Genomic DNA, 15853 nt, shown 5'->3' with positions numbered 1-15853 from the left:
ATTGGTCCTAGGGCCTCTGGAATCCATGTGTTCTACCACTGAGCTGCATCCCGTAACTCCAATCTGATATTTCTTGTCTTCAATGTATTAAAAAAACAAACAAAAAAAAAAGTTAGAAATTACACACGAGACTCTACTTTTCCCCCCCTTCATTTTAAACTCTGGCAATTTCTTAGTTAGAGCTTAAGTGGGCATTAAGTAGGTTTTTACTGGTCTTTAAAACCAGTAATAACATTTGGCAGGTGGATGTGACAAATGTGTTTTTTTCAATCACTAGTGATTTCAGGGTCTCCCCCTTCACCATCACTCCATTTTTTCATTAGTCCTAGCAATAATGTATCTTGTGAAATACCAATTTCTGATAATTGTTTCTTGAAGTCCTGTTTTTTCTGATTTGTAGTATTTTGTCTTTTCTACAATTTACATTTATTGCGTTCCTTCATTAAATCACTGCCCCTTAGAGAGTTTAGGGCAGAAATAATAAATCACGGGAATACAACGACATTAATTGTTCGGTATAATGGAAGTTTTGCCTCCCAATCTGTGTACTGTGGTACAAAACATTAAATTTGTAGCAACTTTACTTAGCACATCCTATGACTTTATTCACACCCAGAACCTCCTTTTGAATGTTCTTTCGCCAAACAACTTCAGTAAGGAAGAGGAACTATAAGGGAAAAAATGGGAACTAAAGGGGGGATGGAGAGGATATGCTTGGGGATGGAAAATAATAATAATAAAAAAAAAATCACAAGACGGTTCCGGCATTTGGTTTTCAAGTAACCCATCCCCCTACATCTCCGGTCCTTTCCGCCGTTTTAATTCACTGCCAGAGCGGCGCTCCCTCAATTAGGGCTCTCCGGAGACCTTAAGAGCCGACCGGGCACTCGGCCTTCTCGCGTTCGGTAGAGCACCCTCAAATCCTCCATACTCGCCATTTCTTGCCTGGAAAGCTCGCTTTCCTTCAGCTTCTAATGCGCCGCGGGGCGAGCACGCAGCAGCCACTGCCCGGACACGCGCTCGGCGTCTGGTTAGCGGCAGGTGCCCCAGTCGCGGTTCCGGGTTCCGAGGCCGCGCCTCACGGCGCAGGAGCACGGGTGCCACTTCCCAGAGGGCGACTTCTACTGCGGCCCACGAGGCAGCTTCCGAGGTAACCGTCCGCCAGTCGCCCAATTAGGGGATTTCCGACCACCGCGCCTGAGCCCGAAGGGGCGGGGGCCGGCGGCCAGAGAGCTCGCCGAAGGGCACACCCCCCCGCCCCGCGCCGCCGTTGCGCCTCTGGGCGCACGCGCAGCCGCCGCAGCCTCCCTTACTTAGTCCGCGATGGCGTCCCTCGCGCCCCACGGTCCTCCTCCCAAAGGCAGCTCCCACCCTACACGGCCCGGGGCCCTTGGGACTAGCCTCGAGCAGGGCGCCGAGCAGGACTATCCCTAAACCGGAACGGCAGCGACCAGATTTGCGCGAGAGGAAAAGAAGCGGCAACCGGAAAGGCCTGACGGGTCGTGAGGAGGCGAGCCAGGCCTCAGAGGAAGAGGAAGGCCGGAGCGAACCGAGGTTTGCCGAAGGCAGCGTTCCGGAGCCGCGCGGGGTGGGGAGGGAGGCCGTCGGTGGGAGAGGAGGGGCGCGGCGGAAACTGCCGAGGTTTGCCGAAGGCCGCAGCGTCCGAGTTGCCCGGATGTAGTTGGTGGAGCGGCAGCGGCGGCACCGGCGGCGGCGGCGGGAGGAGGAGGAGGAGGAGGAGAAGGACCAGGCGGCAGCGGCGGCGGCGGCGGCGGGGGGAGGAGGGGAGGAGGCGGCGGAGCAGAAGGAGAGGAAGGCGGAGGCAGCAGTCGCTTTCCGCAGGGCTGAGCCGGACGCGTCTTCTTGCCCCCCTCCCCCCGGTTCGCGCTGCCGCCGTGTAGTTGGCGCCGCTGCCCGGGCTGAGAGTGAGCGTGGTGTCGACGGAGGGAGATGGCCCGGGAGCGCCGGCGCCAGTAACGGGGAGGTGCTGAGAGTTGCCCAGGGCGCGCCTGGCCCTGGTGCCGGGGCTGCCGCCCGCCCGCCGCCGCCTGCGCGCCCGCCCGCCCGCCTTTCGCGGCCGCTCTCCCCCCTCCCCGACACACACTCACAGGCCGGGCATTGATGGTAATGTATGCGAGGAAACAGCAGAGACTCAGTGATGGGTAAATTGTCTTTTCGTTTCGGGCCGGGCCGCAGCGGAGGCGGGGGGCGGCGGCGGCGGTGGCGGGGGGGCTGTTCCTCCTTATCTGGAGCTGGCCGAGCCGCCATTTTTGTTGTTAACCCTGATCCGGATCGGGCTGGGGAGGAGGAGCGGCCGCGCGAGGGGCGAGGGAAGAGTGAGTCGGGGGTGGACCGGGAGGCAGGGTTCGCAGGGTTTCGCCCTCCCGGGAGTCCCGTGTGTGTACGGGGTGTGCGCGTGTGGGGGCTCCGCGCCGGTAGGTTTGGTAGGTCTCCCGCGGGGAGGGGCGGAAAGCGGACCCGTTTTCTTCTTTCCCCTCCCCTCAAAGTCTCATGTCGCTATCTTTCTTCCTGTTTTTCAGCTGTCACGACCGGAGGGGGGACTCGCAGCCTTACCAGGTACCAACCGAGACCGGGGTGGAGGGATTGGAAGGAGCCGGAGGGGGAAGGGAGGGACTACTACTCGAGCGCAGGCTTCAGAAGTCGCTACAGGCCCTTCGGTGCAACAAATGCGAAAACTAGCACCGCGGGCCACCTTAAAATTTGGAGTTGGGTTTCATTAGCGCTCTCCAGCAAGGTATAGTGACTTATTTTGACAGGTGACTGGAGGAAGTTCCGTTTTTAATGGAAAAAAAAAAAAAAAATCGTTAGCAGCCAGGAAGATCTTACTTGGTTATTTGAGTGAAGAATCCGTGCAATGCAGTGATAGGTGACTTTAGAGGCATACTTATTATTGCATTGAAAGTTAATGTAAAGATATTAAAATTAGATAGAAGATCTGGGAAAAATAGCTAAGTGATGTAAATCAGTTGTAAAGTAGTTCCTCTTTGCATTTTAATTGTTTTTGGTGCAAATAATTGCCTTACAAGTGAAAGATGATGCATTCGTTTTAGTAAGACTTAAAATCTTTGGATACTTGGGAAGTTCATTCTAAAGAACCAGTGTAGATGGTTCTAGACTTGTAGGTTCCATTTTTGTGACTGCATTGATGCATGTCAAGTTTTAAAAAAATGTACAGTAGATGTGGTCCCAGTATGTGTGTGTAGGGGAGCCTCATAAATGGTTGATAACACTCAGATGGCAACAGAATACTCTGCCTATAATCACTTTGATAAGAGAGCAGGTCCCTAATCTCATAGTTCTGTTACTGCCTGGCATGAGTTAAAGCTCCAGTTAAAACACTTAAGTCCCCTGATGTTAAAACATTGCCCATTATATTTGCATATGTCAAAGATTAAATCCCATCCAATATGCCCCCAAAACATAATTCCCTGTTATAAAAGAGTGGTATATCATGATTATTTTAAGATACTTGTAGATAAAAACTGAACCATTATCTTGACGCATGTCAATAAACTTCATTATGCTTTCTTGAAAACACTGCTCATATATCAATTTATTTTGAACAATATTTTTATAGCTTCAATTTTTATTTTTTACACCTGGAAGAGTAGGTGAGCAAGGTCTGAAATGCTGTATTGAATCAAAGAAATGGAGAAAGTGATGCTTTTTAAAAATATAGGGTTGCAGAAAATTATTTAGCTGCTTTATACATGTGCCTTTGTAAGTCAGATATAGAACAGAAATTGGTTATAGTGGTACAATTTTCCGGGTTTCTTTTGATTAAATATTCAAAAAGGGGTTTCAAATACTTTAAATTTTTTGAGGAATCTGTGTGCCAAAGTACTTGATTTTCTATATTTATGTGATAATGGACTGGATTCCTTTCTTATTTCTTTTTGTTAAATGTGATATCACTCAAACTAACTTTTAAGCATTTAGATTTTGTCTGAATAGAATAAGAATTGAAAATGGACTTTTTAATTTTGTTGGTATAAATTCATAAAATGGAATAAAGTAAATACAATAGAATTTGTGATTTAATTAGTTTGGTGAGTTTCAATTAGTTTAAAGTTTCAATTCTTTCTCCTTTTTCTGGGGGGGTGATGTTTTACAGGCACTTAAGTACTCATCGAAGAGTCACCCCAGTAGTGGTGATCACAGACATGAAAAGATGCGAGACGCCGCAGATCCTTCACCACCAAATAAAATGTTGCGGAGATCTGATAGTCCTGAAAACAAATATAGTGACAGCACAGGTCACAATAAGGCCAAAAATGTGCATACTCACAGAGTTAGAGAGAGGGAAGGTGGTGAGTAGCTTTCTTATTGAAACTTTCACAGATATTTAACAACAAACCTAAATAAAACAGTGGACATAGTAAAATTTCCAAAGTGAGGAAGTTACTATGGGATTATATGGCCTCTGTGTTTTATTTATCAATTTTTTTTTTGTTGTTGTTGTTTGTTTCAGAAACAAGGTACCGTAGACATAAGATGCTGATGTGAGCATGGGCTCTAGTGTCTGTTAATAGGAAATGCATTTATGACTATAGTCTACCAAATGTTGATGGGAGAGATGCAGGACATTTTTTTAGGGAAGGCACTTCAAGTTTTTCAAGTGAAGATTTCAGTTCACTTTAAGATCCTTGTTCCTTCAGTGTATTTTCTAAGGGGTTCAAAATCTGTTAACTAATGATAATGTAAATTATAAATTTTGAAAAACTTTGGCTTAAAACATTTTGTGAAATTCATGTTTGGCTTTTGTTGGAAACATTTAAAATTGTATTTTCCATATTCTCTAAGGTCTTTTAAATTTCTATACAGTGTTCATTGAAAGTTAGTGCCATTTTTTTTTTGCCCAGTGCTGATACCCTTCCATTATGACCTTACCTCAAAAATCGGTGATGGGGGTTGAGAAAAAGTAAATTTTCAGACTGCTCGAAATTTCCCAAAGGAACAGATTTCATATTTGAAACATGTATTAAAGAACAAACTAATTTCATTAAGGTACTTAAAACACCTATGTTTTCTTTCACTGTAAGATCTCATATTGTTTAAGTATATAACATACATGAGTTATAAAATGTTAATTGCAGGCTTCCAGGGACACTCAGTGAAGTACCTTGTGGCTTTCTGCCCCTATTGATAAATAGCTTCCCAGTACTTTGCTTAGTTTAAAAAAGTATCAGGCATCTTGGCCTTTTTAATTTTGCCTCTTCGAATAGAAACAACTTTACTCAAGTGTAATGATACACTGAGAAACGTTGGCTTCCTCTACATAATTTCAGAGTTGATGAAATTATTAATGGTCAGAAGATTGTATTGGGATGGAGTAATTTGGATGATTGGGAAGAAAATTGTTCTCTGAAATATAGCTGTAGCTTTGTGCTACTTATGCAGATAAGCACATGTTTGTAAGTAAGCAGGTGGCTTTCATTATTAGTGTCAGAGGTTCTTTGGTGGCAGAATTAATGTTTGTAGTTTTGTGTGTTAATTTTGCATGTCTGTTGTTTACACCCTGGAATAATATTTATCAACCACTCTTTGATAGAGGATTTCATTTTAAATGGTAGCTCTTGGGTACAGGTACTACTTAGTTGTGCTATACTGTGCTGCATTTTGCTAAATTTGGCAATTGTGACAGTAGGATATGGTACCTCATCTCCTTGTAAACATACTTTTTAAGTTCTTAGTAGATTTTCAAGTTCTTATTTTAGAGCGACCCAGTTAATCTATCCATCTCCAGATCCAGCAAATTAGATGTAATTGTTTTTCATCTATTTATAGTGAACCATGCCCAATTCTTTTACAGGTGAAATAAAGTCCCAAGTACAGTCTGTTGTTTATTCATTCAACAAACATTGGGTATCCATTGTGTGCCAAAAATTGTGAGATACTCCTGGAAGTCAAGATAACGTGTGATCCTTGTCCTTAAACCTGTTCTTAAATGCTCTGACTTTGAGAGCTAGTGGTGGTATAGTTGCTTATTTTTTCTGTAATTTACTCATTTTGATTTTCATTTTCTTACTACCTGTGAATTTCAGGTACTTGGTGGCTTTTAATTTCCTTTTTATTTGTGTTTTTGCTGATGTTACTTTAGCTCCATTTTTAAGAAACTTTCTACTTATTTTTCTAATTGGTCATTTGCTCTTTGCTAAGTTAGGCCCCACTTTCTAATTTACTTTTTCACTTCTTATATCTTCCTTTGGAGCCAAATACTAGTTCATTCTTGTCTGCCCAATCTTAATATATCTGGTTGCCATAGTGCTTTATATATTACTAAGGAATAATATCACAGAATATCTCTTCAGAGTAAGGTTGTTTTTTGTTTTATTGTTTTTTTGTTTTTTTTGGTACCAGGCTTGAACTCAGGGGTATTATATTCAACCCCTGAGCTATATCCCTAGCCCTATTTTGTACTTTATTTAGAGATAGGGTCTCACTGAGTTGCTTAGTGCCTTTCTGTTACTGAGGCTGGGTTTGAACTTGGGATCCTCCTGCCTCAGCCTCCTGAGTTGTTGGGATTACAGGCCTGCGTCATTGAGCCAGTCCAGAGTAAATTCTTGATGTTAATTCCATTTTTTAAAGATATAAAATGGTGATTTTTTTTTTTTCCTCATTTAATACTTAGTCATACTTTAACTTGAGGTAGATGTGGATCTCCTTTTTTTCTTTTTCATTGCTAATATGTGAAGTGTAATAAACTTTCTGAAGTATGATTTTATTATAGGCATTGTGAATTCTCTTAGATTTTTTAAGTACAAATTCAGATATGTGTAAATAGTGTTCATGTGTGTGTATACATTGATGTATATGTATAAATTCAAATCTATTAAAAATTAAGTGCAAGTAAATGGGACTATTTGTGCTCTTAGGTATGTATAACTAAGAACAGTTACTACATTGTTCATTGAATTACTTCATTTTTTATTTTTTCACTTTGATTTTTTTAATCAATGACTTTATTAGTATAAATATCTAATTTAAAAGTCTGCTATGATTTGTGACTTGCATTTTACAAAGAAATTTAAACAGATAAGAAACTGGTAAAATGTTTTACTAGTTTTTGTTAGGCTTGAACTTTACTGGCATCAGACTATTATTTTCAGTAATCACTGCATTTCTTTCTTGATATCTTGGATATTCTTGAAAATCATCAGTTCAGAAATGATGTATAAAAGGATTTAAAGGTATAGTGTAAAAAAGCAGGGATTGAGGAGGATTGTTTTTACTACTAAAACACTTGATGTTAAAGTAAGACTGCAGTTTACCATCTAGAGTTTAAAGAGATCTTATCCTTTTTAACATTTATTGAAGGTCTTGTAATTACCTTTATGTGAAGATAATTTTCTTGGTGAAGAAGTTTTATTTTAATATACTTTGTTCTGTATGTAAATGTGAACTTTTGTTTAACCAGAAACAGAAATCTTAAGGTTCAACCATTTTATTTGTTTTTATAGTTTAGATATATTTTTAAAGATGAATCTGTCACCCAGACCTCAAAAAAAAAAAAAAAAGAAGAACCCATAGTGCAGGTCTGTTTTCTTTGAGTTCAAAGTAGAAGGAAATCTTGAATGATTCCCTAGTTCATTCTTTTGTTTTTCTTAAAGTCCAGCTCTGAATATTTTACCAAATAATTTAAAATTTGGGAATAACTATACAAACTTCAATCACTTGGGGATATATTGTCACCTTCAATTATTGTAAGAATATTGGAATATTTGTTAGAAACGTCTTTTGGGGAGGGCTGACTGAATTGGTTAATTGAAGGATAGCCTTTACTGATTCCTGAATTTGGGATTTTAGTAAATGTACATGACTTTTTAAAATTTCACCCTTTTTTTTAGTATAAAGGAAAATTTGCCTTATGGGAGTTCATAAGCTTTGGTTTTTGAGGATTTTGAAGTTTAAAGCTACCTAGTGACATTTTTATTGTTTGCCAGCTAGCGTTAATTTAGGGAAATTTGAAAATGTATTTTTAAACAAACTTTTTTACAGGTTGATCATCCCCTAATCTGAAAATCTGAAATCATTTTGAGTGGCATGCAGAAATGGCCAAAAAGTTTCAGATATTAGAATTTTCAGATGAGAATGTTCAACTGGTAGTCTATGTAAATGTTTCAAAATGCAGAAAACTTGAGAATCTAAAACACTTCTGATTCCAAGCATTTTGGATAACATTTGCATTATTTGAAGGAATTGCTCAGTAAGGACTATTGAGGATAATTTGCAGTTTTTCATACAGTTTAATGATGTTTGAATCTTTTCATATTGAAAATATATGGTTCTTTAAAATAACTACATTTTGAACAAAATGAAATGTGCTTTGCATTAGTAATATTAGAAAGTATTATAAAGTCATTTGATCCTCATGTCCACACTGAAGGTAGGTAGGTCAGTTTTTATAGGTTTACAAGTGAGGGAGAATTCGCTTTATAAAATTGAACCAAAAGTGACATAGTTTGAGATTATAAATTAGTTCTTTCTGCTCTGGTATATCGTATAAATTGTTAATGAAACCAGGTATATTGAAAGTTCACTTGATAGTGTTTACTATAGCACAAATTAAAGATACTTTTGCTTTTATTCTCTTAATACCTTCAACCAACTTTTCTTAGTAGTTGATTACATCTAGCCTAATCATAATATAATAGAACTTTCACGTACACATGGGTACAATTGTACGTGTGCATTTCTAAGCCAAGTTGTCACATGGTAGTGTTTTATTGTGGAAGAAGTCCTTTTTTTTTAATTATTTTTTTTATTTTTTGGACCTTTATTTTATTATTTTTATGTGGTGCTGAGACTCGAACCCAGTGCCTCACAAATGCCAGGCAAGCACTCTTATCACTGAGCCCTGGAAGAAGTCTTAACATGAATGCATGCCAAAAAATTCACTAGGAAGAAGCCATCTTTCCTCAAGATAAGTTTTAGATACTTTTTTACAAAGAAACTTGGAAACTTTGCACAGAATTTGGTGCTTGGATTTCAGTTATACTACTGACTAATAAGTATTTTTCTGTTGAAATGGAGAAATGTGACCTTTTTGTTTATTTATGCTTTCTAGTAAGGCAGAAACATTTGGATTAGATTTACATAGGTTAGTTTTTAAAATTATAGGAAATATACTCCATTTCAAGAGAAACAGAATAAGGTTGAACGTTTAGCAGTCTTAATGTTTCAAGTGTTTGGTATGTTTTCTTTAATTTTAGAAAACTATATATATGATCTAAACATCCAAACCTGTAGATTTGTGATATCTGAATGCTTTTATCAAGTCATTTGTCTTATAGTTTCTCATCACATCATTTCAACATTCTTGGTAGTTTTAGAGAGACTATGTATTCTTCATGATTTAATGGTATTTCTGTTTTACAGTAGTAAAAATATTTTGGAATGGTTCACTTTGACCCTTTAAGACAGTCTTAATTTGAATCGTTTTCTACTTGGGCTTGATGTAAAGTTTTTGGTGTAACACACCTAGGATTTTTGGTCCATAATTTACAGAAAATAGTATGTTCTAGTTTGTTTATCTTTGAAAAATCTGTTATGCTTTTCCCATTCTGCAGAATGATTTTGAAGTAGTTTGTCGTTTTTGTTATGGTGCTAGAAAGAGTGAAGATAGTAATGAGTTGGCATCTGGTACCACTATACCAAGTACTAGAGATTATTCAGGGCTTAATATATCCCATGAACAGTCTCCTTTTTAGGACTTATATGATCCTTTGTAATTTTCAAAGTGTGTAACTTTGGTGTACATAAAGTACAGCCATTTTAGTCCTGGCTACCACCACCTACTGGGATTGTGCAAGAGCCCCCCAAATGGTGGTGTTCCTGCTTCCTTTTTGCTTCATAACAGTTTTCCTACACAGTAGCCAGTGATCAAATACCAATGAGCTCATCTCACTCTCAGGCTTACAGCCCTCCAGTGATTCCTTGTTACTTTTCAAGGCTTGTTATACCAGGGTATTGCAGGGTAGTTTAGTGTCTAGGCCTTTCTTCAGCATTTTCTGCTATTTGTTGTACTCTAGTTTGTCCTTGTAGGGCAAGTTTGTTGTTGCCTCAGGGATTCTACACTTTGTTCTTTTTTCAGGGATAGTCTTTTTGTATGTTCAGGTGTATTCTTTCAGTTAAGTAGTCTGCTTGAATATTGCCCTTTCTTATCCTTTGTGACCATTCCAAGACAGCCATCCCCATCCTCATATGTCTTTCCCTTGCTTTGTTTCTTCTTTTTACTTTACATTATGTTGTTTATTTTCAGTTATTTTATGGTAGTGTTTCATGTTTTCTTGAAAGTCACCTTGCTATGCAAAATTGTACCACAGGATTTATGGAAAATGAGTTTTAGGAGCATAGTACTCAATAAACATTGTTAGTGACACATTAGAAAAGAGGAACCTGATTAAAATTACAGCATGGTTTTATTTTTAACTAATTAAAAAATATATCAGTACTATAATGAGTGACACTTGACCTTGACAGAAATCTGAAGTTTCTTGTGAAAGTGAGCATCCAGTGGCAAGGTTGTATGTAGCTCATGAGTTACTATAAAATCATGGGTGGAGGATTATCAGGAAATCAGATGGAAAGTTGTAAACTGTGTGGATGGATGGGACTCAAAATTTATGTGATGAACTAAGGTAGCTATTGGGTGTTACAGGTCTGTATATCTGTCGTCTTTGTAACTTCCTCTGCATCTTGGTTCTGGCTGAATGCGGCTGGTATTTCCCAAGTGGAAATTTATGTTTACTGTTCCCTGATACATCAGTAGTATTTGAACGAGTTTGCACTTTTCAAAACATGTTATAGCAGAACTGATTGTATTAGTTTTTGTTTGCTTGCCTTCTGTGGAATGTGAGCTCCCACCAGATAGGTAGTGAGTTTATATTTAATGTTTTTATCTGTTTTATATTCCTAAATGGTGCCTTGTACCATTTCAACTCATTAATAGATAAAAGAATATTCAGATTGTTATGATTTAAGGGTAATGAAATTGCAGTTTTCTGTAACAGTAAATTGCAGTTTTCTCAAGTTTGAATGTGTATACCTGGGGAATTGTGCATATTCTGGTTCAGTTCTGGGGTAGAGCCCAAGAGTGCCTTTTAACAAGATCCCAGGTGATGTCTAGGCTACTGGCTTCATGTGAGTAAGTAGCAAGGTTCTAGAGCAGCACTGTCCAGTCTAGTAGAAATCTTAGTCACAGATGCAAACCATATGTGTAGCTTCATTTTAAAAAGTAAAAATGAAGTGAAATTAATTTTGGTGTATTTTGTCTATCCTACTATATTTTTAAAAATTCTTATTTTAATATCTAATTGATACTTGACAGTCCTTATTTATACAGTCTTTGAGATCCAGTGTGTGTTTTATATGTGTAGCACATTTCAGCTTGGACTAACCACATTTTGTGTCTGATTGCGACATGTGGTTAGTGGCTGCTGAACTGGACATTGCAGTTCTGGAGAATATAACCACTTGATTGGTCTGTTACAAGGTGTTAACAAATGTTCCTATTTCTTATTTATTTTATTTATTTTTGGTGGTGCTGGGGATCAAACTCAGGACTATATATTTTAGGCAAGCACTCTACTACTGAGCTGCATTTTCACTCCTAAAGAATTTTTTTATGTGCTTGATTTCTGCCAAGCAAGATTAGAATTATTGGATCCTTGAGCTATATAGTGCTGCTTTTACAAACATTTTTGTTATTACATGTTCATTAGAAAAAATTAGGAAATGCAGAGAAGTGGGGGAAATAAAATTGCTTCAGGTGAATCTCTAGTTTCATAGGAGACATTCTTAGGCCATAAAACAAGATTCTATAAATGGTCTTTCCAGGATTTTTAATATAAATATTGTTATACCTTTTTTACTGAATCCACTAATGTTTGCATAGTGGATCCAGTAACTACTTAGTGCTGAAAATATTAGTCCAAAAGAATTGATAGTAATCCGTTTCAGGGCGTTTAACCTACTGTCATCCCTAACTAATAAGTGAAGTTTTCTTTCCATCACCTAAACTTTCAGTGTTTTAAGTCTGGCTCTGATACTTGTAGGTGATCTTAAGCATGCTACTTGATCTCTCTTAAGTTTTTGTGTCCATTCCATTAAGATTGTTGTGTAGTTAAAATAAAATTATGTAAAAACACTTAGAGGTTAGTGTGGACTGTAACAGTAGGCTTACTTTTTTAATATTCCTCTGAATAATTAAAATTTGTGTCTGATTAGCAGCCCTGTGTCTCAAGCTACTGTTTCCTCCTTCCTTTAGAGTTGGAAAATGCTAAGTAGTTTGGGAGGTGAGAGTCATGTGAGGAAGGCCTTGAGGACATTATTTGGGCACAGAACCCTAACCCACAGACTTGGTAATTAAAAGATTTTTCAGTATAGAGGAGTTAAACAAAAACTGCACAAGTTTGGAGTTGTGGTTCCCAAATAGGACTACTTATTAGGATTATCCTAGAAGTTTGCTACTGTAGCCTGAATTACCATGAATCAGAGTAATGGAGAATGGAGCTTAGAAAACAATTTGAAAATAAAAACTGGTTTAATTTAGATATTTATAAATTGCTTATCTAGGGAGATTACACATAGGAGAAACTCCAGTTGAAGATTAAAAATATGGATGTTAGAGTAGTTATTGGCCAGAGCATGTATTGTGTGTTTTCTTGAGTTGTAAAGAATTTTGCCTGATGCAGTGGTACTTGCCTGTAATCCCAGTTACTCTGGAGGCTGAGGCAGGAGGATTGAAAGTTCAAGGCTCATTTCAATACACGAAAATGAAAAGGTCTGGGAATGTAGCACAGTGGTAAGAGTGTTCCTAGGTTCAGTTCCAGTACTGCAAAAAATTTTCTTAACCACCTTCCTAGTTTCACAGATAACTGTGATTATATGCATATTAAGTAGCTAACTTAATATCTCATGGCAGAGATATTTGATGTTCATCAGTAGAGCTGATACCCAGTAGTAGTTTAATTAGTATCAGCAACTGTGTATTAATTGTCTTTGCAGCCACCACTATTCCTTTAGATAAAATTGTCCTAGGCATTCTAGTCCTTACGCTGTTCTGAGACAATTTGGTGGTAGACTTTACTGGATTTTGTGTGGGTTTACAAACTAGCCTTCACTCAAACTCATAAACTTATGCTGACTTTTGGTGTTAGTAATTAATTTTATCAAATTGTTTCTTAGAAGTATATACGTTTTAAAAGAACCTTTGGATGTATGTGATATAAGTTAGAACGGGTAGACTTTGTTTAATCTTTGATTACTTCTGAATTTGTATGACTGTCAGATCATGACATAACACCATCTTCTGAAAAGTTTTGACGTGTTTTTATTCATACAACTAGTCTGTTTTGGTAGCGAACATACAAAAACCATTAATTTAAAAAATTATGCTGGGATATTTTGGCTGTGATGAAAAAAGATGCATAAAATATTTCTGCATTTAATAATTGATTGGTGAAGAATAATTTTGCAGAATCAGTTTGCTGAATCTAACTTCATGGGAGTGAGTGCCTGTTGGTGATTTTCATTATGATGGAGAAGAGCTAGGGAAGTTGGAACACAGTGTGTGATAGGCAGCATTCTACTTATTAAACTTGTAAATTCTCTAAACTTTGCTGCTTTGTAATACTGCATAGGTTTTGATGTAGAGTGGTGTGTTCTTATTTTTTCTTTAAGCCTAAAGTTTCAGTTCTGATTCCTCTCTTTTTTAGCTCATGTCTAAATGAATTGGTTTTGTGGATCACCATTATTTGGCATTCTTCAGTTAAGTTGCAATCAAGTGAGATAATTTTGAAGTACAGTTGATACTGTTTTTTAAGTTCGTTTAGAGGTTTGTAACTTTTTTGTGAATGGTAGTGAGATAGTGTACGTAGGGAAATGTCATTGTTGTCATACCTGAGTCTTGGCTACATTAAAAAAAGTTTATCCTTGAATTTTTTAAATTTTCCCAAAGACACTTCTGAGTTGATGATTATCATTTGTTGTTGCAAATGAGAAGTCTTATGTCAAACATAGTTGTTCATAAGTAGGAATTCTTTATGTTGCATGTCTCCTGTTTACTATCCTGCAGCTTGAGAATCTTTAGGATATGTTTTCTTTCTCCTTAGATCTGTTTCCTCCCATTTTCTCTTTGTAAAGCGTAATAGGTCTTTTTTTCATTACTTCTGCTTAGGGCCTTATTAGTCTGAAGCTAGCCCTTAGAGTCATACCTTCTTTCTTGTCCAGTGCCACTCTTTCCCCTTTTCTTCTTTGTTTCTGACTCTTCTCCTTCTGGAACTCCTGTTGTAGATGAATTTTGGTTCTATTCTACTTGTTTTTTTGTCTGGTAAATAGTAGGTACTTGGATGGTTTTTAAGCAAAAGAGTCAACTGTATTCTTGAGGGAATTTCTTTGACATGTGCTTCCAGAATACTTAACTATATTTAAATCTATATTCATTTCATCTATTTACTGAAAGTATTCTGTTTGCTCTACTTTTAATTTTTGTAGTTTCTTGTAATTTTATGAATCTAATCTACCAGAATACCTTGGAAATTATATTTTAGGGTTTTTTTTTTTTTTTGTGTCGATTATATTTCCCAAGAAGGTCCTCTTTTGGCTTTGATAAATCTCTTCTATGTTATTGAATTCCTCAGAAGTTTACTATTTGTAGTAATCTGTTCATATTTGGGGATGAGATTGTAGAAAAGCCTACGATGTTTGTGTGTTGAAAATGTTTAATATCTGAGTTGTTCAGTGTGGTAGCCACTAGCCACAGGTGCCTGTTGAGCATTTGTAATGTGGATAGTGCAGTTAAGAAACTTACTTTTTTAAATGTTGAGCTTGCATTTCAATTTAGCCCATTGCTGTTAGCCTTCTCATTATTGAGATTTCTTTCTTTGTAATTGCTGATAGTTTCCGTGGTTACCAAGTCCACTAAAAGCCTTAAATTCTTTGAAATTTTCTTATTGATAGTTTTTAAATTTTTTTTCATGATGTTGATTTTTGTTTGTTACTGTTAATCTCATTCTGACTTCTGAGTCTTATTTGCTTGCCATTGAGAAGTTAGCATTTCCTGTGGAGGTGTATGGTCCATCCTTGCTGCTGCTTTTCAGGTGTGAGGAGGGTGCTCCCATGCTTGCTCACTCACTTTACCTTTGTGCTACATTCCTATTCCTTCTTATTTTTAATTTTTTTTAATTTAAATTTTGTTTTGTTTTTAGTTATAGATGGACACAATGCCTTTATTTACGTGCTGTCAAAGATGGAACCCAGTGCCTCAGGCATTCAAGGCCAGTGCTCTACCACTGAGCTACAACCCCAGTCCTAATTTTTTTTGGATGTGGTCTCACTAAATGCTGAGGCTGGCCTTGAATTGGTGATTCCTGCTTTAGCCTCTTGAGTCACCAATTACAGGCATGTACCACCATGCCCAGTTGCTACTTCTGATTTTTCAAACCCTATTTGGGTATAGCTATCATTATTCAAGACACTATCACTGATTTCTGGGCCCACGTACCTTTTTGCTTATTAGGTAACTTGATGTTCCATAGATAATTTTTCCCAAATCTGTGCCTTAGAATTCCCTGTCTTAATTCATGGAAAGTTGTCTTAATTCCTATTTTTCTTTTCTCTGAGTTTAGGGGGAACTTCTAACCCTCATTGTCATTTTCTTAACTATTGTGTTATACTCCTTAGAAGATCTGTTACCTCATTTGCTTACCTATTGCTGTCTGAATAAAAATTTTAGGTTATAAATTTGAATGTATTGTTCCCTTCATTAACTTTTAGAACCTGAATTTTAGAAGTCTTATGTTGTTGACAGAATTGTCCAAATGATGTGTTT

The 15853-nt window shown here is 37.8% G+C and overlaps 1 protein-coding gene across 10 annotated transcripts in view; it reads left to right on the top strand.

Moving 5' to 3' along the window:
- The first annotated feature begins 619 nt into the window (after nucleotides 1–619).
- Nucleotides 620–15853, top strand: part of WAC (WW domain containing adaptor with coiled-coil) — a 69268-nt gene continuing 54034 nt past the window's right edge. For 2 of the 10 annotated variants that reach the window (XM_079106908.1, XM_079106911.1), the window contains exons 1-3: nucleotides 1678–2162; nucleotides 2541–2577; nucleotides 4136–4331. In XM_079106908.1, coding sequence (XP_078963034.1) covers nucleotides 2122–2162; nucleotides 2541–2577; nucleotides 4136–4331 — 274 coding nt within the window. In that variant the 5' untranslated portion in view covers nucleotides 1678–2121. Of the gene's footprint in view, nucleotides 1151–1235; nucleotides 1555–1676; nucleotides 2163–2540; nucleotides 2579–4118; nucleotides 4332–15853 lie in introns of those variants that run through there. The other 8 variants (XM_079106909.1, XM_079106916.1, XM_079106913.1 and 5 more) reach the window with 8 other exon arrangements.

The sequence above is a fragment of the Sciurus vulgaris genome, assembly GCF_902686455.1.
Source record: "Sciurus vulgaris genome assembly, chromosome: 12".
In the NCBI taxonomy this organism is placed as follows: Eukaryota; Metazoa; Chordata; class Mammalia; order Rodentia; family Sciuridae; genus Sciurus; species Sciurus vulgaris.
The sequence above is the reverse complement of the archived record's forward strand: the minus strand, read 5'-3'. Positions and strand labels throughout refer to the sequence as shown.